The sequence below is a fragment of the Anopheles coluzzii genome, chromosome 2 (genome assembly GCF_943734685.1).
Source record: "Anopheles coluzzii chromosome 2, AcolN3, whole genome shotgun sequence".
NCBI classification, from domain to species: domain Eukaryota; kingdom Metazoa; phylum Arthropoda; class Insecta; order Diptera; family Culicidae; genus Anopheles; species Anopheles coluzzii.
Window position 1 is genome coordinate 17,405,733 of NC_064670.1, and position 23,755 is coordinate 17,429,487.

At 47.5% G+C, this 23,755-nt stretch overlaps 1 protein-coding gene across 3 annotated transcripts; it reads left to right on the top strand.

Annotated features, from left to right (window-relative positions):
* Positions 1 to 243: 243 nt before the first annotated feature.
* Positions 244 to 21,257, top strand: LOC120950501 (uncharacterized). Of its 3 annotated transcripts, none has more exons than XM_049605845.1 (7): positions 244 to 308; positions 2,054 to 2,544; positions 6,697 to 7,393; positions 15,365 to 15,597; positions 15,673 to 16,025; positions 16,225 to 16,392; positions 19,301 to 21,016. In XM_049605845.1, the coding sequence occupies exons 3-7, from the start codon at positions 6,862 to 6,864 to the stop codon at positions 20,739 to 20,741; spliced, it is 2,727 nt and encodes a 908-aa protein (XP_049461802.1). In that variant the 5' UTR covers positions 244 to 308; positions 2,054 to 2,544; positions 6,697 to 6,861; the 3' UTR covers positions 20,742 to 21,016. The 3 variants fall into 3 exon arrangements, with proteins under 3 accessions (XP_049461802.1, XP_049461803.1, XP_049461804.1); XM_049605846.1 differs by having other exon boundaries at positions 260 to 308; positions 2,193 to 2,544; XM_049605847.1 differs by lacking the exon at positions 244 to 308 and having other exon boundaries at positions 1,299 to 2,544; positions 19,301 to 21,257.
* Positions 21,258 to 23,755: the final 2,498 nt, after the last annotated feature.

Sequence of the window (23,755 nt, forward strand, 5' to 3'; positions counted from 1 at the left end):
GATGAAACCGAATGCCGAGTAGACAAAAGCTTGCCAGAACGATTCCAACCCCTAGCGAGTGAATCACCGTGCGCCGTAAAGTATGCAAGCAACGGGTCGTAGTACAGGGCGCGCGCGACCAAACCGTTTCGCGAAGGATAATGCGCGTTCATCCGAGCCGATGTCGGTTCGTGCGCCGCTCGGGAGCGGCGTGTGCTTCTGTGCTTTCCAATGGATGCCTCCCAGCGAAGCAAAGCCCGATCCCGGTTCAGTTGCGTCCGAAGCGCCAGCGACACGGGTGTCTCCTGTTCTGTAACCACCCGGGAAAGGTAGAGAGCAACCTGTTCTCCCCGTAGCTTCATCGTAACGGTTTCCTTCCTATTTTGAAGCTTTTTGTCTGAGACTGTATGTGTATGTGCGTGTGTGTGTGCGTTAGCTAGTGTTTAAGTAATTCATTCGAAGCTTTCCACATGAGTCGTTCCATCAATCGTGCCACATCCCGTGCAGTTACTGTCTGTGTGCCTGCGTTGCCGTCTGAATTATTGAGCAGCTTAAAGGCCGCATTTGAATGATTGGAAAATGCTTTCCCTCACCGTTCCGTTCGTTTGTGGATTGTGGTTGATGTGTGTGTGTGTGTGTGTGTGAAATGGAATAAAAATGTGGCAATGTGGCAATGTGAATGAGCAGTAGGAGCTGCAGGGTCTGGTATAGAAAGCCTCGTGGAAAGTGCAGTACATGTACAGGGGGTGGTAAAGAGCCTCGTGCCATGAGGTGAAAATTCGATGCTGGGGCTTGTGTTTGCTTTTCCCGCCTCTTCGTATACGTGTGTATGTGCGCGTGTGTTTGTTTGGGTAGTTCGACAGATGAAGTAGTTTCGGTGAGCTTTCACCGCGTTGTGTGTATAGCGCGAATGCAGTTTTCAGCTCAGTATGCAACATAGAGCGAAGAGTGTGGTGCGCTGGTGAACATCCGTTTAGATTCCCCAAAACCTCCTCCCAACACCGAGCAGCTTGATCAGCGAAAAGTCTCGAGAGAATTTAACAAAAGAAGACACAACCTGACTTGGAGGATCTCACAGCACGGCAATACCGTTGGGGCAATACCGTGTTGCCAATCCATCGGGCACCACAAAGAAAAAACCGTGCAGCTCGTACACTCAACAAAACACTGCCGTTAGTGTGGGTGTATGTGTGTGGTCTGCTCTCACTAGTTGGTGTTTGGGAGAAATGCATTTCGCTGATGCATTTCTGCTCGGTTACTACGAGTTGCACCACAGCTCTCATCGGAGCACGAATCCCGGGAACTGGGTGAGAGCTGCATAGTGTGTGTGTGTGTGTGTGTGTGTGTGTGTGTGTGTATGTGTGTGTGTGTGTGCTAGGGAGAGTAGGTGTATGATAAGCCACGAGCTACGCGTATGCGTTGAGGAGCGGGTGGAGCACCGCTTGCAGTACTTCGTGGCAATGTGATACGATCGTTACCAATCGCGCGCGTGTGTACCATCCATTGAGCGATGAGTGTACAATTTTACGGTTAAAATGATTTCCGTCTGTCGCTCCAGTGGACCTGTACGGGGAAAATGGAAAACTAACCATCGAGCTATAAAACTGCGGCGTGGTACAAGCGTTCCCTGGTTTTTGTTTTGAAATTATGAACAAAAGAAAATAAAAATAAAGTATCTCAAATCTATTCGCGAGTGAGGATGGCGAAATGGTGAAACATTTAACTTTGCAAATGTATTTCATAAAGAGTTAACTTATGATTGATTGATTGATTGAAAAGAAGTGTACCGTATAATATTTATGTTTAAAGTTTGAGAATAAATTATGAAACATTGCAGTTCTGTTGGCTGTTCTCGTTGGCTTGCAAAACGGCTAGTTTTTAAAGGACGAAAAAAAACAACAACAACAATAACACGTCTCGTTAGGCGAAGTTAAGTTTCATGTTACACGCATTAGTTTTGGATATTTGGCGTGCAGAGAAGTGTCTACATTGCCCCATATTGGCCCATCTATAACGGTAAAAGTGTTAAACAAGCGTAAATTGAAAAAAAAAACTCATTCCTTCTTCATGCTAGTTATGTGGAATATTCCGATACTTTTACACCCGTATAAGTACTAGGCGTCTCCTTCAAAAGTTGTACATAGTGATTATGAGTGTTTGTTGTAACTCGTTATATGAACAAAAAGAATTCATCACATTTTTCATTACTTCAGTTCATTACCGAATGTTGTCAGTGCAGTCGAGCATCCCGGAAACGTAGCCGCGCAAAATTTTTGTGCGAGCGAGCATATCCGGTTGTAAACTACTAGCAAAACGCACCATACCAGGGAGCACCATATCATAAACTGTGCGCACTTTCGCTAAGAGACGGCGTACAGGCCAGTGCACCCATTACAGCCAGTACTCAATATAAAGGATGCAACAACATCTTGCGCTTCGGGTAACTTCGAACCCAGCCGTCAGCAAGGATCTGTAGGAAATAATGCAAGCCAAGATGGCAGCAGAAAACGGTGCAAAACATTTCTGTGATTATTAACACGGTGTAGCGCAGCATTACACATCCCGGTAGGTAAAGGAAGCCTTGCATGACTGAAGCAAGAGCAACGCCTGTTGATAACACTTGTGAAGTAGTTATTATGTTGTTTTCTTTTCTCCATCATCTCCATGGTGCCGCTAGGCACCACTCTCAATTCTACACGGTTGAAGGGCATTGTAAATGGACGAGGAGGGCGTTTCGTGCCCCAATGCTAATGAAGCTTATGATGTGTGTTTACGCCAAATGGGTTCGTTATGTGGTGCTTCCTTTACTTCCAAAGGAAAGACTTTTGTTGCAGGTGATTCTTGCTACTTTTAGGTGATTTTTTTTTACTGTTTCTATCGCATGTATGTTTGCGGTGCGGTGCTTTTCAACAAAAGTCATCAAAAAGAGGGACAAATCTCAAAATAGATGCAAAAAGATTCCATGGTAACTCACATTGGGTTAAATAAAAATCACCTACCTGACTCTCCACTGTAAATTTATCCTTTGTATCATAGTGTTGGTCGGCCAGAATGCTACTGTTGAGCCCATTTTAATTATTTGCTTTACTCGATGTACACAGCAACACATGAGCAAATTGAATGTGTGGAAACAAAATTTCCACGAACACTACTGCACACAAAACCCTTCTGACCCCCTATCAACCTTTGCAACAAAAAAAAAAAAACGACGCTCTAACACGAGTTGTGCATTTGGTAGAAGCTGGACTGTTTTTGTAGCGAGAGCAAACGGATGGCCGAAATAAACAAATGGACAAATTTTCGTTCGTTGCGGTAAGAGGGTCGTCCATCGTCGGACCAATGGCTCCCTCGCGCAAGGTAGCCCGAACCCGAGTGTTCACGGGAGCTTTTGCTAATGGATGCGTAAATAACCCATTCATTCCCGCAATGGGTGTTTCGGAACGGTAGTGCAGGTAGGGGGCAACAGCTGACGGCCAATCCGTGACAATCGTACCCTTAGCGAAAATAAACCGCTTTCACTCAAATAAAGCACCGCCCGAATGGACTGCTCCGTATTGTGTCCTGCCAAACTGGCTGGTTCCTCCTACCCCATCGTGCACCTGCCGCTGTAACCCTGGTGGGGCGACCAGAACCGTGACCCTCTGATGAGCGTTGTTCATCAGCGAGAAATGATGCATTTATACTGGGGCTGGTCGCATGGTTGCTATGTGCCTGCTAATGCGCTGGTTTACCACCTGCGGGGCGGCCGGAACGAGCAGGATGATCGAGCGAGAAACAAACACACACACACACATACACCACCCCCGGGAGAGGGTAGGGTAGCATCATCAAAGAAAAGGGGATGGCCATAAACGGCGATCCAATAATCGGCAGGCGACCCTTTTTCCGGACCCTTCCGGGCAGGTGCTATATTTCATACGCACAACCGTGCCGTACAAAGCGGCCGCATTACCAAACAGGGCGTCCCGTACGCCTGTAAAAGCGTGTTTGTGAGCGGATGAAGAGCATGAGCGGCGGCGGTGGGTGAAATGAAACATCAAATTAATCGCTAATAGCTTTCGGAGATCGTTGCGGTTTCCGGAGGGGGAGGGGGAGGAAGCGAAGGGCAGGAAGTTGGACAGGGTAATGGTGTCACTTTTGAGCACGGAAAAGATGCCGCTTCACGAGGCTGCCGGTGGGAAGGGGCGAACGAAATAATCCCGTCGCCCGTCGAGAGGTGACGGCAGATGCGACTGATCGGCCACGCCGCGTACGGGTGAAGTAGGATTTATTAGTTGACATTATGACAGTGCTGGAAAGTCGCTGAGGGAGAGAGAACAGTGCTCCATCGGGAAAGCTTTACGTATTGCTGTAAAGCTGAAACGGGGATAGAAACGTAAGCGTGTTGCTAACAATCGCATAAAGTGTTGGTTGCGTGAACCTGCGCATGGTGCACTCCGCTGGGCGTTTGCTTTACTGGGGTGTTGTATTTATAACCTCTATATTAAACTTTTTACCGGTACCGACTCTTGTCTGATTTGTTTTGGGTGAGTCATACCCTGCATTGAGGCATCCATTGATGTATGACAAATGTACCATATGTAAATGTAAGTACAATCTGCAAATAAGCAGGAATTTTTAATGTTATTTTGAGCTAACAAGAAATAAACAATTTGAAAACGTTTTGACGTTATCGAAGACTAATGTTTTTCGCAACAAAATGTACCAAACAACTTTACCGAGCAAAATAAGATTTTGCCTACTGCTATGTCGCTCCCATAATGGAGATTATTACCATGAATGTCTGTATTTTATAGGTAAAACTACCTAGCGTTTACTAGCAATGAATGCAGGGTTTCGCAGGACTTATTTATTAAATTCCGAAAGTTTTTGAATTCGCGTCATGATTTTTTCACCGCTTCCCATGTATTGCTGGATCGTTTACACGATTTTGTTGGAATCGCATCCATTGCAAATCAATACAAATGATACATTTTTTTTTGTAAAACGCCCATTACCGTGAGAACGGATCAAAAAAATGTTTGGAGGAATTAAAAAAAAACAACAACAAAAAACCATGGAAAACCCTTGTTAGTAATACCATGTAAGTTTATGAAGTCCAGGTGGCCTCAAAGACTGTTTTTTAAGACAAAATTTGAACGTCACTTCTTGACAGAACGGGTGAAAACTTTTCCTCGAAAAAAGCTTTCTGGCAACCTTCCGAATCAAAGTCTATGACTGGTATTATTGAATCCGTTCGTAGCGGCGGCGTACGTCCCGACACTCATTTTCCTAACGTACTAGATGGTTGCTACAGTTATTCACCGCGGCGTTGTATGACCGAGCTCAAGAAATGTGTTGCCATCCCTAGAATTTCATGTGAGCGCCGTACGTTCCCGCTACGAACGGATTCAATAATACCAGCCTATATAATACAGAGGTCGAGTCGTCCAGAACATTTGATCAAAAAGCGTGGGAAAGTTTTGACAGCTGGATGAAAAAGCTTCAATAGTTTCATCGTAGCATACATTGAGGTTTTAGTTGTTGTGCACGCAGTGGTCTGAAAGCATTTTCGGCCATTTTTACATCGTTTGTTTTTAATATTGTACCTAAAAAGTTGACGAATATCAAGAAAAGATAGAATTATAGTGAAACTATCAATTACAACAAGATCAGTGCCCGAAATTACGACGAAATCTTGTGCAGCTCAAGAGGGTCAAAGCTAAGAGGCCAGATTTCTGATTGTGGTCATTTATAAGTGATGAATTACTGAAAAAACTACTCCATGCCACGTTCATGAGAAAGAAATGTATAGTTAAACTAAGTTTTGAGCACAAAATGCACAATTAGCCCTGAAAAGTGTATGGTTGTTTGGAATCGTTTGTGAACGCTTTTTCATCTAACTGTCAAAAATAAGCTTTCAAAATGGTGGCCCAAAATCGAGCTATGCATCGACCTCTGTATTACATGGACTTTGCTTCCGAATACACAAAAACTTTCTTAAACTCTTCGCTCTTTTCAATAAAATACCTTCAAAAACACGTAAAATATTTCCTAACTGTATCAAAATAATGCCGTCGATGAGGACACCAATGTATACTACGTATGTGTTGCTAAGAAAAGCGAACCGTTCCTATGGAAATTCATTGCACCCATTCTGTGAAAAGGAGCTTTTTTTTAATTCCGAAATTAGTTGTCAATTTGTATGGGACGAGACTAGCTGGTCTAAATACACTCTAAGAAATACTGTGAGCTTCATGTTGAGTTTGTACAGCTTATTTGTCAATCATAGTGGTAGGAGAATGTTTTCGCTTGTTTATTTGCTTAGTTACTTACTATTCTACACTTGCTACCAATATTTTGGGCCTACCCTATCCCTTGTGTTCTTCTGGACGGTCCAAAAGTTTATTGGAATTGTAACCGCATTGTCAGTTATTTGACTATTCCCTGAAATCATGAGGCAAAACTAAACGGAATTTAATAACCATTTTGGCCAGAAACCCAGCGAGAGCTCAACACTATTTAATAGGCATAAGCTGTAGAAATAGCAAAAGACAAACAGGAAATAATACGCAATTCAAATAAACTATAGATTAACTATTCCGATTGATCGTTTGCATCGTGCTGTCTCCAACGCTCTATAACGCTATACAAATTTACCCTTGCACCAATTGTGGAGTTCTCTATGATTGAGGCGAACAAATAATTGATTTGATTTTCCTTTCTACATTTCTACAGGATGTCATCAAACCTACGGCTGACGGCCATTACATCGCAAATACGTGGGTAGAGTGCACTGTGGTTAGCAGCAGCACGAAGCGATCCGTTCGATAACTCCACTGGCGCAGCAGGATCGATGTGCAGGGAAGGCTAGAGGTTCGCCACACGCCACGTCAATGCATCATGGGACGCTTCCCCTACAATGACGATCCGGTGGAAATGTGGCTCTGGTCATCTAGAAAGCCGGTACAATTTGTCCGACTGTCGTCGGTTCCGTTTCCGAGCCCGCATCTTTCCGGCACGGCGACGGTAACGCTGGCCGGTGCGACCGTTGGCGTGGGCGTCCGCGGTTTGGCCGGAGGTTTGGTCCGCCCGCCCGCCTACACCGGGTACGTTAGCTACATGAAGCAATTTAATTTCACCGGCAACCCGATCGACAACCGGACCGGAGCCGAAGCCGGCCTCGGCCCGGACCGGATCGATGCGGACGACGACGAGGACGATGGGTCGTCGCTGGCGCTGCACAACTACTGGGCCCTGCTGGCAATAATACTCGTGTTCGGTACGGCCGCCGGCAACATTCTCGTCTGTCTCGCCATCGTCTGGGAGCGGCGGTTGCAGAACGTCACCAACTACTTCCTGATGTCGCTCGCCATCACGGACTTGATGGTCGCACTGTCCGTGATGCCGCTGGGCATCCTAACGCTGGTGAAAGGTAAGCCGGACCACTGTTGTGTAGTCAATTGTTGGCCCCTTTTGCTGTGATTTGTGATGCGCGCCACGGCAGCCGCTTGCCGTGTATTATGGGCGGTGTGGGTGGTTGTTATGAAGTCATCCTCAACGTGTGCCAACGAGCGGATAGATCAAACCCCTTCCCAAAGCTTAAACCTCTGTTTCCTATGCGGACGTTCGGTGTCGATGTAGCTGTCCGTACGATGGTGCCTATACCACGTTGTGCATCCATTAGCAGTGCATCACTGATAAAGGGCCTTTCATCTTGTCACTGCGTTGAAACGTTCCACAATCGGGCGAAAAGAGACTTGCTATTGACAAGTGACTGTACCTGTGCGATACACTCAGGCACATAGATAGTGCATAATTGTATCAACGAAGTTAGTACGGAGTTTTTACAAGCGTAACCACATCCGATGAGCTTTTAAACGGTGCTTTTAAAGTTACAAAAACAAATTATCTTAGCAGTTTTATTTGATTGGTTCGTGTATTGGAAAAGTGTGTTTCCTTTTGGTATCTATACTTACTATACTGCTTTTAAACATTTTCAATCACATATGATTCGGGGAAAGATGATGAAACAACCCATAATGGGAACTAATCGTTCACAAACAAACTCAACAGATAGAAAGTGCACAACAGCTCTTACTAACAAAAGGGTTTTGAATTTTATCGTTTGTGCGAGCGAGAGAGAGAGAGAGAGAGAGAGAGAGAGAGAGAGAGAGAGAGAGAGAGAGAGAGAGAGAGCAAAAGAGTGGGCGAGAAGGATATAGAGAAACTCCGTTGGCTGCTTCGATGCGTTTCGGTTCCGTACAAACGGCGTCCAATTAGGATAATAGCTGGTTGCAGTCGGTGGCACATTCGCACCGAAACCCACACCTTACCCATGACTAAGTTTTACGCCAACGATTGAGCTGTTGATAGAGGTGAACTGAAAAGCGTTTTTCCTGAACTTTTCCGAAGCATGGGAAAATGAACAACACCAATAGGCATTCGATCGAAATTTGGCAATTTAGGTGTGTGTGTGTGTGAGTGGTTTATGCATGATGTGTCCATCGGGTTCATCAGATTGTCCCAAAAGTTCCCAGAGCGAAAGGCCCAAGGGGTTGTGTAATAGAATTTGCTACTACAGGAAAGCGGAGCTGGCATATGAGTATGTGTTCTTCAGCAGGAGTGTACCATGGCCATTGCTTCCCGCAAGCAACCCTCGCCTAAGCGGACGGTCGGTTAATTGCATTCATATACAATTTTCCAGGGCCCAGAACGGGATCGCCCTAAATGGGAAATGTGGCTTCCATTGCCTTGGGTGTGTGCGATACTGCGATCAAAACACAAGTTTTGCAATCCCTCGTCGCGGGTGTTGAACATCGTTTGCAGCCCATTTCCACAGCAAGGGTACATTTCCACTGTTCCACGTTACTTCACCTTCCCTCCAGGGAGGTGATGTGCCTTATTAGTGGTGACCTTTTATGGTTCGTGATGACTTGGGGATTTCCTGATGTGTCGGTGCTGTTCGCTATTTTTTGCATTTTTCTTTCTCTCTCCCCCTCTTTCTCTCTCTCTCTTTCTTTCTCTCTATCCCTCTCTCTCTCTATCTCTGCGGTGAATGTTTTTATAGGACATCGAAACCATCCCCAACGGCTTCGCGTTGTCTGACCTTCGTAAAAGGTTTTCCCTCCATGAATGATCACGTGATGCAAACACAGTACAGCTCAAACAAAAAAAAAGCTTCATTTGCGGAACTTTTGCTTGTTTTTTTTTTTGCTGACTTTCGTACCGTTACACAATGGCTAGCGCTTCCCCCGTGCCGTACATGATGTCCCGACGATGACGGGCGATTGTGATTTTAACCTTCGGTCGCTACCTCCCAGCTAAGCTGCCAAAGTTCAATGAGTTCCGCTGTTCTTACTGTCTTTTTTTTGCATCGTTGCATACCCACCGCACACAGGGTTTAGGTGTAACCATAAACAGCAGCAGAGGAAACAAAAAACACCCCGACCCAGATATAAGCTTATAACAACGAGATGATCAGGCCATTGGTCGCATCGAGGAAATTAAAATGGGGGGGGGGTCCATTGTTACGCGTGGTCTAAAAAGTATTATAGAAATAAATGAAAAAAAAGAGACGAATCCAAACAGTTTATTTAATGGGGCGCACATTTGGGAAGCGCAAAACTTTAGGCTTCTGTCCCTCCCAGTGGAACCATTTCTGTCGTTCTGTATGAGAGAAAAGTTATGCTCATGCGATCTGTAGAAAATGTTCTACATGCATAAATCGATTCATTCGATAAGCATAAATCGATTCAATGGCATTCGTAGTTGATTGCAATAGTAGATCGAAAGTAATTTTCTTGATCTACTATAAATTATGTTTAGAATACTAAACGGTACTGCTAATAATATTAAACCGAAAGACCGCACTGAACCACAACTGAGAAGAATCAATGAGACACCATCCGGCAGGACTGTCATATTACAACGTTAGCTGCGTGACTATTACAGGGTTTCCCACGATATATTGGTTGGTTCCCATCAATTTTTGGTGGATTCCCATATTTTTTTGGTGCGTTCCCACGATTTTTTGGTCGTTTCCCAGAATTTTTTGGTCTAATTGTATTGATATCCAATCGGAAAATACCAATAAATTATAGGATCGAACCAAAAATCTATGGGATACAACCAAAAAATCGTGGGAACGCACCAAAAAATCATGGGAACTGACCAATAAATCGTGGGAAACCCTGTAATATGATGCACGTTTACACTATTGATTATGTATTAAAATCACAATCGCTTTGGCGTTGTATGAAAGTATGAAATCCTTTTCTCTCATTGTAACAATTTTCTACTGATTCTATTTCAGTGCAGCTGCTCAATAGTTTTACAAAAGAAACTATTGGGCTAACCGGTCATTGAAGGTATGTTATGCATAGTCATTCTTTTAACGACTTTTCTTGTCGTTTGAGCTAACGATCAGTAGAAAAACAGTATCGACGCTAACGTGCAAGGGCAAAGCTCAAGGACGAGAATAATCCAGACCTCGACGACAAGTGTCGTGAAAAACAACACGACCTACAGCGAATTTTCTATTTGTTCTTCCACACACTTATAATCTAAGCAATTCATTTGACGTAAACATGTTTACGATTATTTTTTTAAACAACAGTCATACAAGCATAAAGTTAGTTAAGTAATTTAAGCGTTCAACCGCTAGCTCGAGCTGTTTTCCCGTTGTTATGTTTTATTGCCTTGCTGCTGGTTCATGATCGTTTTCATCGATCGCCTGTGGTTCAACCTCACGCACCGGTACGTCCTGTATAAATTGAACAACATTGGAAAAAAGTGCTGATTGTACATTTGCTACACACAACTGCTCAATACGTCGATGCAATTTGGAATGCGTTGAGGCGTTACACGCTACTTGCAATAGTACTGGCACAAGGGAAACAATGTTGAAATTACACTTTAAATGTGAGTACATCAACAGTTTATCAAACAGGCTACAGCATGGCACATCAAAGGCTGCACTAGTGCTGAATGAAACTACCGTTAGTATGAGTATGATTTCGCTGCTCTGCTCATTACGCTAGGCGTAATGTTTTTTCGCAACCAACAGAACATATATGTTTATATGGGAATTCTAAAAAACTCCCCGCAGCAGAATCTATCACTGTTGTTGTGCGTGCGAGAGCGAATAAGTGAGGGGCATGGTATAGAAAATTATTTTATTTTATTTTATTTTTTCAGCCAAAAGGTCACTTGCGCTAGATTGCTGGTTGATTGGTTTTGAAAACGATTTCAAACGTGGATTAAGCCACGACAGCTACCATTTGCGACCGTGGCACACAACAAACAACCGGCGTCCCACAGACGTACACCTAATGCTTCGAAAACGTTCAGCGAAACACACACACACACACACACACACACACACACACACACACAGCTGTTTATCTCTGCTCCGGGCACAAAAACCGCCATCACCCGCGGGCCGGAGTGTGCAATTTTCCAGCAGTCCCGCGACACACTCGTACGGAACCGACCTGTAGCGATCGACCCACCAGCCCCCAAACAGACAGAGGTGTTAAACAATTGTCAGTATGTTGTTTAAAATCTATTCACACTTCGGTGGGAGGAGCAGGAAACACACGTGGGCACAATAAAGTCAGATACGAAGGGAAGGGTGAGCAAGGATGATGGCGTTGGTATTTGCAAACGGGAGATGATCTCGTTCGGACGGCGTGTGCGTGCGTGTGTGTGTGTGAGACGCGCTCCAAACGCTAGCATCTTCCCTGCATCCTACATCTTCCCCTTCCTCCCTCCCACCCCCTCCCCCCCCCCCTCACCCCGTCACATACACTCGCTTCCACATTTCTCTAAACCCGTCGGGCGGGGAAAGCATTACGAATAATATTATGTAAATTCGAATCATGAAATATTTATACACCGGGTTTCACACGGACGCCTCCCGGCCCGATTGGTCGGACGGTTGCTCAGCCCGTGCGGGAACCGTTGGTCCTTTTCTTTGTCCAACATGCGACAAGGCAATCCGCCACCGTCAGTCAATAGCCGGCACCGAAGGAAGGACCAAACGCCGAGTCAAGTACACTTGCCCCGTACCATCCGCTCTGTTCGGCCCCGGTCGCCCCGTGGTGACAGACGGGAGTACCACAGCATACCTACTACGCCCACTGGCTGGGTGGGCAAAAAACACTGCCGTAAAACATTGGATAAGAAACGAAAACAAAACACACATACAATACACACACACACACACACACACACACACACACACACACACACAGGCAGACATTTCCGGACTAGGCAGGATCCTGTCAAACGCCTGACTGACAGTGGCAGGCAAATCTCGCCTCGCCGCTGTCTGTTGGCGTTGTTTATCATCGACAGAGCAGCACCCAACACGAGGCCGATGTATGTGGGTCGGTTGGTGGTTCGCTGGTTCCGCAGGATTGTGTTGGATGGTGTTATTCTTCCGCTTGTACCATCTTCCAGCGCGCCCCGTTGTTGAAAGTATATCGCAGGTGGTGTTTGATGGTCTCCACGCCTGCCCCTCCACACACCTCGGCAAGCCCCTAGCCCTGCCAGTCGGCTTGCGGACGCGTGCAGAAGGCGGGAGAGGATGAAAAATGGTTTTACTTGGAATGATCCTGCCACAATCTTCCAGCTACCCTCACCCACAAACGCCTTCTGCATGGGTAGCTGCTGCGGATTTCCGATGAAGCTTGTGTCCGGAAGCTATGGCAGGGGGAGGGGAAAAAAACATGAGAAACTAACCGAGACACACACAAACACAAACACACACACCCACCCACATGTATACACAGGCACACTCATATTTTCACGCCTTCATCCCGTTCGAGCGAAGCAGAAGAAAAGGAGAAGAAACAAACATTTCCCGCGAGACAGGAAATGAACGGTTTTGGCCGTAGCTTCCGTGCCGGGGTACGGTGTGGCCGCTAGCGAAACTGCTGAAATCATTTACACGAGCAATTGTTTTTTTTCTCGGGTTGTGGCATGCTCCTAATTAATGATGTTTCCAGGCAAACAAAATGAGAGAGAAAAAACGCACAACAGTATGGCTAGCACCAGCCAACCAGTCAACCTGCAAAGTGAGAACTTTATCAGCCTTCCCGGCTCGGCTCGGCTAAGAGTCACACCGAGATAGCTGGGAATGACTGTTTGATCGGGCTGCTCGATATTTGCAGAGAAATTAACTGAAACCAAATACTCCACCAGTGAGTCGCGTGTGAGTGTGGACATGTTTCGCGCCCGGAAGCGTCCACTGTTCCACACTGAGAATGAGGCAAACGATGCGGCGTCTGGCGTGCTAATGGCAATTAAATTGCCTTTAACACTTAAAGTTATTACATGATAATGAACCCCTGGGCGATTGGCTGCAGCAGGTCGCAGCGCTGCGAAAGCGCATCGGTTGATTGGATGGATTGTTTAGGCTAATTGATTTCATTCGTGATTGAATGCTCCTACACTGGTGTATGTGTGTGTGTGTGTGTTTTTGTTTGTTGGAAAAGATACTTCGACACAGCTCTGAAATGTTCGAGTTTAAGCATTCTTAATTGAATCATAGGAAATTAACATCAAAACCTTTTTAGCTGCCCATTTGACTACATTACAAAAAAGCATTTTAAAATATGTGACACGTTTACGTATTTTTCGTAGATGAAGGCACGAAACCGTGTGCTGTTTTCGAAGCACAGAGCGCAAAGCGGTTCTAATGCCGGGTTAGTAAGTAAGTCTTACTCGCGGAGAACAGCCTTTGTCATATACATCGCATTCTCGACGCTTGCGCAACTGTACAATATGCCCGTCGTGGGTTCAAGACTCGTATGGTCCGATGTTTGGGACTGGCTATCTTGCAATAGGAAATCTATTAGTCACTGGTAGCCAAGACTCAGGTCTAGCCCGACAGCAGTTGTTCTGTCAACAAAGAGGAAGGAGTGTAAGGACCTGTGGCTTGCGCAAACTGCAGCAGAAACCTGGCAGTAGGAAGATTGAGCGGTCAAGCGACACTATTTGGTCACAAGGTAACGTGTCAAGCCTAAGGACGGAACATCGAACAAACAGTAGCCGAAATGAATATTAATAAGCTTCTGAGCGTCTTGTGGCCGGATCTGGTGAGGCAGCATCCCGTTTTGCTGACGTGATCTGCTCCCACTTTGAGTGTCAACAACGACAAAGCTACCAATTGTCCGCCCCTACCATGCCGAAGAACTTAGCACTGAATTTGTTGCACCGAATTACCTTTTCGGGGTTGCTGTCGACATTCCTTGCCTAGTTCTAAGTTCGAAAATTCCGCTGTACACTTAGCACACACCCACCGTTGCGACAAAGTTGAGAGCGGTTCGCCTGTCCGATGGGCAACTTTACCGTGTCGCGTTAAGTATTTCAGCTTTAAGTTTTCGTACTTCCACGGCACTCGCTGCGCACTGTTTACTCTTACAAACGAAAAAAGAAAGCACGAAGCAAATCCATCCAATGGAAAGAAACAGACGATGAAAAGGGAAATGCTCGGGGGGAAACTTTCGTTGAGTATCGATAAACTATTTATCAAACAAGATTAATCAGCATTCTTCCGAACATGATGACGATGATCATCATCACCGAAATTGCTCATCACTTTATTTATCAATTTCGTGTACTTTTGGACGCTCCAGCATTGTGAAGACTAACTTTTTTTTTCTTGTTGGCACTCTATATTTTTTGGGCGGTCCATTATGAGTAATAGTTTCGATTGAAGTGTTCCGCTTCGGTTACAGGTTCGTGTGTTTCGCTTTATTTATAATGCTTTCTTCACGCGAACAGCCAGCAGAGGATGAAGTCTCATACTAATGGATTTGTTGAGGAAAACAAAAATTCTGCCATCAATTTATATTTGAATTCGTGGAATAAAAGTACGCTGACGGGTCCTTCAACTGGGAAACCGGAGAAATTCCACTCCTACTCGAAACGTCGCTGGCTGATGGTTTGATGGTTCACTGATTTCAAATGCATTGAAAGTGATGTAGAGGATGAAACACGTTTTACGTAATGCAGGAGCAGAAACATACACGTAACACGTACATGTACACTGGCAGGCAGTGCTTCAATTACTAGGAAGCGGATCGTTTTAATCACTTGCGCACCCGTTGTGATGCTTGCTGGAAGGAAGCTGCCTGAGGCAGGCTATTCAGTAACAACAAACACAGAACCATCAAATAAATTGAAATAAAGAAGACTAACAAGGAAATACATTTGTAATTAAAGGCAACTTGTACGTCAAATCGTAGTTGAAAATAGGATTGAATCGACATCAACCAAAGCAAATTGCGAATGGTTTACCTCATCAAACGTACTTTTTTTGAGTCATTGTGCAAACCGATCATGTAACCGTGGTTTGAACTGATCCATCGCAACCTTCGTCCACCCATGTTGGCAGGGCACTTTCCGCTGGATTCGGAGTACTGTCTGGTGTGGATCTGTTTGGATGTGCTGTTCTGCACCGCTAGCATCATGCACCTGTGCACCATCTCGGTCGATCGCTACCTGTCGCTGCGCTATCCGATGAAGTTCGGCCGGAACAAGACGCGGCGCCGGGTCGTGCTGAAGATAAGCTTCGTATGGTTGCTGTCGATTGCGATGAGTCTGCCACTAAGTCTAATGTATTCCAAGGTAAGCGCAACCGTTCCGGTTTGTACCAACCAACGTCAACGAAACCATCGCTCGCTCGCTCTTTTCTGCCCACAGAACCACGCGTCGGTGCTGGTGGACGGAACGTGCCAAATACCAGATCCGGTGTACAAGCTCGTGGGCTCGATCGTGTGCTTCTACATACCGCTCTGCGTAATGCTGATCACCTACACGCTGACCGTGCGGCTGCTGGCACAGCAGAGCGAAAACCTGGGCGGTGTCGGCAGTGGCGGCGGCTGGTCGAGCGGGTGGCTTGGCCAAGCGCCCGCGTTCGATCGGCGCAACACCTGGAAGCGCATCATCAAGCTGAGCCTGCCCGCGGCCCAGAACCCGCACGCACACTCGGCCGCCTCCACCGATACGGAGCTTTCCACGCTGGACAATCACGACCTTTGGCTGCTGGAGTCTAGGTAAGATAATATGCTAATGTAATAGAAGTATTAATATAATAGAAGTATAATATATTGAATAGAAGTATTGGCTGACTTCTATTGCATTGCTATCGGGGGAGCAAAGCGTACAAGGCACAAACTGCCGTGTGCACGCGTTTCTTCCAGACATTGTAAACCAACTTCATCGGTGCAGCAAGCAAATGTATTTTGTTTTCAGCATTCCAGAACCGAGCTCGATTACAATGACGGCGATGCAGCGATTCGGCGAGGAGATGTTGAAACTTTCCCAAGGGCTAGAATCGGTGGCGCAGCACAGCGATCGAAACCCGGGCCAGAACGGTAGCTCGCGCTCGCCGGAGCCATCACGTGAGAAGGAATCGTTTCGGTAAGTGGGGGAAACTTTCACTGGCTTCACTGGAGGAGGAACAATAGGTGGTGTAATTGGTAGGACGTATGTAACTACGAGTAGGAGGAAACCTCAGGAGTTAGTTGGTTAACCTTCCCAATGTGAGCATGAACATAATTCATTGTTTGGTATATGTTTTTCGACAGCAAAACCTAGTAAAAGGTGAACGGAACAGCAACATAAACCTCTGATCGCATGTAACCACGAATCCGGTATGTGCCTGTTACAATCGCTCAAGTGTGCTGTACAGCGGTAACAGTATGTGTTAAAATGTATGCTGTTTTTAAATAAACTACGGACACAGAAACGAATCTGTTTCAGCCAAATTGTGCGGCATTAAAATGTCATTAAACTTAACTCTGATTTCCTAAACTTAACTACTGCAGTAGAGTTAGTAGTAGTTAATTATAGTACTTTAATGAGAAATCCATGCCTTAGCACACTGGTTGGCAACGGTTGGACATGCTTGTAATGCGCGGAAAGCACTTCAACGTACTTTCCTGAATGCTCTCGGAGTTTGTAATCTGAAATGTGTTAGTAACTGGGACTGTATGTCGAATACTTTTATATATGATCAGTTTACGAAATTCAGATCATCGGTAGGAAGGTTTAGTTTTTAATCTGATATCCTTGACTAAGTTTAAACAGACAAACTGGTCTAAAGTACTATCGTCGTAGTTGTTCGTGAAGCTAAGACAGGACAGGTTCCAGTAGAGAATGCATAACAGAAAAGTAGACTAGTCATAGATATTCAATACAGGCCACGCTCCGTATGAGGCTTGAACGCACGACGGGAGGGTCGTGCGTGTCGTGATCGCCCCAAAAAACTTTGTTGTCTAAAATCGTCCTAGAGAACACGCGTACGCGTACAGCGACGACGCGTGTAGTAGATTGATTAATCGTTAGCTCTCTACCTCATTGAACCCTTCCACCCTTTGGCACCAATGAAGCGCTTCCAGGAACCTGGACAACGTTCGAGCTTAGCGGATTTGAGCCATAAAATAAAAGCCATTCCCTTTTTGCTCTAAGAAGGATTTTATCGCAAATCAAAGATGGATGAACGGCAAAGTTAAGAAATTGAATGGCAGCAAGCAAAAAACAACGAAAACTGCTTCTCCACAGCGGGGTAGTTAGGGACTTATATACACGATACCGATACCCCGACTGATGGATTGATAACTTGGAAGACAAGAAAAAAAAAACCCCGAAGCTGAGAGTAACATGACTAACGGCAGCACATACATGAACGTTTGATATTTGGCTCGTCCCTGGATTCCCCGATACTAAAAAAAAACCCAAACCCAACCCTGTCTTACTTTGGCGATGACGTGAAGGAAGTTCCGTTTCATGTTTGTCGCATTCCTTGCCGTCCCGTCCTCGTTCCTTTCCGCAGCCTTTACAGCGAACAGTGGCGATGCCACGCGACCGGCAAAGGCTTATCGTTTGCCAGCACAAAAGCACACCGAAAAGTTGACTGATGCCGTAAGATTAATGCTGAGTTGAGGAATTTTCAGCAATCTTTTACGTATGTCATCACTACACGCACGGTTGGCGCTGGCAACCGATGGCTTTGTGGCGTGTTTTCGTCGTACGTCGCACAGCAATGGGCCGTCGTCGTAGCGCTGACCGTTGTAGTGGAAAGGAGGACATTGAATAAACATGCACACATTGGGCTATAAATTGTCCCTTTCCCTGTGTGTGTGTGTGTGTGTGTGTGTGTGTGAAGCCGCTGTGTTTGGTGTCATTTTCGTTTTAATGGTTCGGTGTCGGACGAACAGTAAATGACCGAGGTACAGTTCGGTCTGAGGTTGAAAAGCCACTACATAAATGTGCCACGATTAAAGCTCAAGTGTTCTACGAACCGGGTGCCAGGAAATTGATATATTCCACCGGCCCTGGGATCGTTTGATAAACACACCTGAGTGTTTTCTGAAAACTACGGGGGGGGGGATGAGCAATGTTTACAACAACATCAGAGCAGCGAGTTGTTCATCTGTCAACATCTGTCCTCCATGGTTTGAGTGTGTTCGGAATCGTCTATGCTTTATGTCGAGACTTTGAAGTGACATGCGACACCGAGAAAATGCTGCTGCTGCTGCTGCTGCTCCGTTTTGGGTACTGCTGCTAGCCCCTTCCTACCAGACGATAAATTCATTACATCATCCTTAACATGATAAATTTACCTTTCCCTCCGGTTGGGGCAGCGGACACGGCAAAGCTGGCGTCGCAGACGTTTCGGCTCTCTCGTCCAATTCGGCACGCATTCCCACATTTCCGTGTTGTCATGTCGTGGGGCGGCGATAACGACGAGGCGCTGAAGTGTATTACATTACAGCTATCGTTGCTTCGATAAATTCAATTCGTTGGCGCTGGTTAACAAGTTTGCCAGCATTGGTATGGTTTTGACTGTGTGCTGTGCGTGTGTTTCCCACCACCCGGACGCGCGGTGTATGACGTGCGCGGCTACGCCGTTATGAGTGTAATAACATTTTCTTGCCAAAATTTGTATGTGTGCATGGGGTTGTTCTTGTGGATGATGTGGGCCGTTCGGCGGTACAAGCGTACGCTCTTTTTTTCGGTCTCCCGCAGCAAATACAAAAAAAAACTCCTAAAAAAGCTACTGATTTGCTGGTGAAATTCATCATGCTTGATAAGGGAATTCGATTATCCTGCCTTTGTTCTCCTCCCGGTGGTGTATTGATTGGGGGATGAAAGGGGGAGGAAGACAGGGGATGGGAAGTAGCTCATCGCGTTCATTGAACGCTTCACACGAAAAGCTCTTGCGGTTTTTCCTTTCACACCATTTTCGCTACCCGCTTTTCACGTATCCCTTTCTGTTTGCTTTTCTTCTCGCCCCTCACCGACCAACCACCCGCTCAACCCGCAGCAAAAAGCCAGCCAACGCAAAGCATGCGCCGGCGCCGGTCACGATGGTAACCGTGCGGTCGCCAGTGCCGTCGAAAAAGCGCCGCAGCTCCACCTCCACCTGGATCGCGCGGCGCAACTCGGGCACGCCGCCCCCGGTGCGGCTGGTGCGGAAGCGCTTCAAGAGCCTGCCGCACGCACTGCCGCCCCCCGCATCGGACGACATCGAGGTGGACGAGCAGTTCATGCAGGACGTGCTGTACGAGCTGCGGGACCGGGAGGACCGGGGATCGGTGCACGGCTCCTCGGCCCGACCCAGTGCCGCCGGGCTGGACGGCGTGCCAGCCGCCGCCAGCAGGGCCACCAGCGATCGACGGGAGGGCCGGGACGCGGGCAGCAATCCAGCCGGCCCCAGGCAGGCGCATCCACTGGCGGCACCGAGCCAGACGGCGGCCACCCTAAAGCTGCCCCCGCCCTGCAAGTGTCCGTTCTTCGGCGAAGGTGCGCCCGGCCGGCAGCAGTACCTGCGCCCGGCCGAGATCAAGATCGTCAAGACGAGCACCGACTTCGGGCCGATGGGCGGGGCGGCATCGAACGGCGACAGCCTCGTGTACAGCACGATCTCCATCTCCTCCGGCTCGAACGTGACGACGCAGCCGACCCGGTCCATCTCGAGCAGCCTGTCGACCCTGCCCGCCTCCGCACTGGCGTCCCCGAGCCGGAAGGGCAGCGCGCCGAAGGGCATCTCGGTGGTGACGTGGGATCAGCGGCGCCACCAGCGGCGCGGCTCGAGCTTTGGCGGGGCGCGAACCTCCCTGCTGCTCACGCCGACCAAGGCGAGCACGTCGAGCGTGTCGCTGCGGCGGTCGATCAACCTGCGCCACTCGGCACTGGAGGGCGGTGGCGGCGGCGGCGGCGGCAGCGCCGGCGAAACCATGTTCCGCGGGGTGCCGAAAAAGAACAGCTCCTCGCCGTGCCTGATGCAGCACCAAACGGGCGGCGGCGGCGGCGGTGGCGCTGTTGGCGGTGGCAATGGCACAGCGGTAGCGATGATGGCGGTGGCGGCCGCCTCGTCGACCGTGCCGACGCTGGCCACCACGACGATGGCCGTCCGGTCGCACCACTCGCGCAACTCGAGCATGATCTCGCGCAACTCCTCCCGCCACGGGCGCATCATCCGGCTCGAGCAGAAGGCGACCAAGGTGCTCGGCGTGGTGTTCTTCACGTTCGTCATCCTGTGGGCCCCGTTCTTCGTGCTCAATCTGCTGCCGAGCGTGTGCAAGCACTGCGAGGACAACATCGACCAGTGGGTGTTCGAGTTCGTCACCTGGCTCGGGTACGCCAGCAGTCTGGTCAATCCGATCTTCTACACCATCTTCAACAAGGCGTTCCGGGACGCGTTCCGCAAGGTGCTGCTGTGCCGGTACGGGCTGAAGGCGCGCCACTGGCAGCCGAACAGCTAGTACGCGGCCGGTACCGGCCGCGGTCCGGACCACAGCGAGCTGTAGCTGCATCTTCCTCCTCCTGCTCCTCCTCCCAACCACTCACCCACGCAAGCACACGAACTCCGCGCACAAACGGTTTCGGTCGGTTTTTGATACTTCCCGTTTAGGGCTTCTCGGGGGGGTCTCGCGTCACGTCCCGCTTGGCGAAAGGACGACGGCCCTGCACGAGTTTGTAGATATAGCGTACGGTGTGTCGGCGCGTGTATGTGGTGTTGTTACCTAGCAATAAATGTTTTATACCTTCTTCGTAGTAAAAAAAAAATGAACCGCTCAAAGCCTGTTTTTATTGCGCTTTTATTTGCCCAGAAATACAGCAGCAGAAAGTTGTGTGTGTAATTGGTAAGTAAAAGGATTGAGAAACTTGCTGCACTCACAGATGCGTTCCGGTTCCAAAACGAGGAATGCCGAGAAGTGGCACCACCTTCCATTGAAAACGATCATCCTTCCCGTTGCTAGTACTGCTGGTTGAAGGGGCCGGAACGAATCCAAAGTGGTAGAATACGTAATAAGCTGTTAATTACAAACTTTTAGCGGTGGTTTTAAGTTCAGGTTTCCACCGAATGTTTTCTAGGTTTAAATAGTGATAGTACGGATCCGTCCAACAATAACTTCGTACTGTTGGCGGTGTTTATATATATATATATATATATATATATATATATATATATATATATATATATATATATATATATATATCTTGCTCACCAGGGAAACGCATGTTTTGGTGTCAGTTCCAAGATAGGGCGTAAGTTCTCCAGCACCATCAACAGAGTCGGCAAAATCAAGACGCGACGTTGCCAGTCGTGGGTCATTATTGCTATATGTCGGGACGATACGATGAACGAGTTAAATTGACAAAGAAAAAAAAAGAAAATTACCTTTATTTTCCTTGTGTTGCACAGCTCACTAGCGAACAGCTTGTAAAATGGCCATCGTTAGCTTGGCGAATTGAACTGTACGTCGCCGCGTGTGTGTGTGTGTGTCAGCCTTATCAACGAACCAGTTCGCCATAGCGGAACCGAAGCGAAATGGAGGTATCGACACACACACACACACACACACACACACACACACACACACACACACAACAAAGGATAACGATCCTGGCATGACGGAGATATCATCGTTCAAAACAACTTTTCATCGTTTACCACCGACTTACGAATGATTTCCCATCTAAATCCCTTTCCGTTACGGTTTGTACCGCCTCCCCCCCCCATCCTCGCTCCATGTGCATTGCCGTTCGAGTTGAATGTGAAAATGGATGGATCAATCAGCACAACACACGCTCTACGCTTCCTGCACGCGGTAACCGAAGCAATCGACCTTAGGAGCTTCTTGCTTCTGCTGCTTACAGGACTTCGCCACCGGCGAAGCTCTTTTCTCTCTCTCTTTCTCTCACAAACACATACACACACACATACACACACACACAAACGTACAAGGAAAGCAACATTGTGTGACGAATTGTGAAACGTCCACTGGCGCACCAACCGGTGCAAAACCCTTGGCCCCTGTTTGCAGCGGCGATCGATCTGCGGCAAACCCCGAGCCGGATGTAAGGACATGCTACAAGAATAGCCACAGCACTGCAAGTGTCAACCATCATCTTTCTCCAAGGTACGGAAACAATGTGCACCGGGTTCGGGTTGCTTTTGATGAAAAATTGATCCCTTTCCTGTACCACCATTGTGGAGCATTGCATTGTGTCTCCTACGTGTCCGTCCAAACGTTTCCTTGCAAACGCTTGCACACGCTTATTGCCGATTTGCTGCTGCCGAGTGGAAGCAAACAGGCTCGTCGTCGAAAGCCCTTGTCACTCCAACCAACTGTCTTAAGTCGTGTAAAGCAGCCTGCTGTTGTGCACTTGCAACACTGTATTGGCGAATAAAATAATAAAAATAAACGCTTGGCCAGAATTTTACCGGAACATACTTTTCCGGACCCGTGCCCTCTTCCCGCTGCTTTTTCCGTCATCCGCGCCGTCCCAGCACTGCAAGCTGGTTTCCCATCGAACCGGCCCGGAGCCAGCAAGCGTCCGGTAACGTGGCAAATACAATTAGCGCTGCGTAGCGCTTGCCTGGTTGGAATTGAATTTGATTAAGATAAATGGTATTCTGTTACACGTTGGCGTTACTTAGGTGTGCAGTACCCTGGCCAAAGGCGGGCACCGGTACGAAGGCATCGTGCCTGCTCCACCGAACAACTATGACGACGACGACGACGCATCTCCGGTGCAATAAGCTGCATAACGAGTTTATGCTACCGCTATTTCATTACACCAGCGTGCGTTAGGGCAGTGGCCGAGGTTCCGAAACGTTCCGAAGGTAAGGGCGGGCAAACTTAGTTAAGAAACTTAATCTCGCCGCCTCATGGGTACGCATCTCCGCACGCCCGGCAAACCCATTACCGAACGAGCGTAGCGAGGCGCCGCGATACCGTCGGCCTTTCAATAATCAACTCTACAACATCCCCCACTCCGCCCATCCATGGCGGTGTCACCTCGGTATGCCGGTAACGGTCGTGTTTTACGACCGGAGGCATTATGGATGTCGGGCAACAGGTCGGTATTCTGCGCGACACAGCAAGTGTGGCAACATAAAAGGTGTTATTCGCCAATTCAATTTACGGGCTTTTACTTGCTGTTGGTCATGTTTGGTGCGTTGTAAATGGTTCCCTCGACCCGGCAGTAGAGCGTGATTCTGTTCAGCTAGTTTCATCGTCCAGCACAAAGTGATAATGCTGAGACGCGATGCACACGGGGTATTGTAATGTAAATGTAGCGTTTGGTATAAGCATGAAAGAGTGATTAGATGCTTGGTAATAATCATAAACAATCAAGTAGAAAAAAGTGAATCGCAAAAGCATTCAATTTATGATTCCTTTTCGTGGCCTAGTTTTGAATCCCGAATAAGTCCGGCTTTTAATTCCGTAGCTCAATTAAAACGAACCGATTGATTTCCCTCCATCGT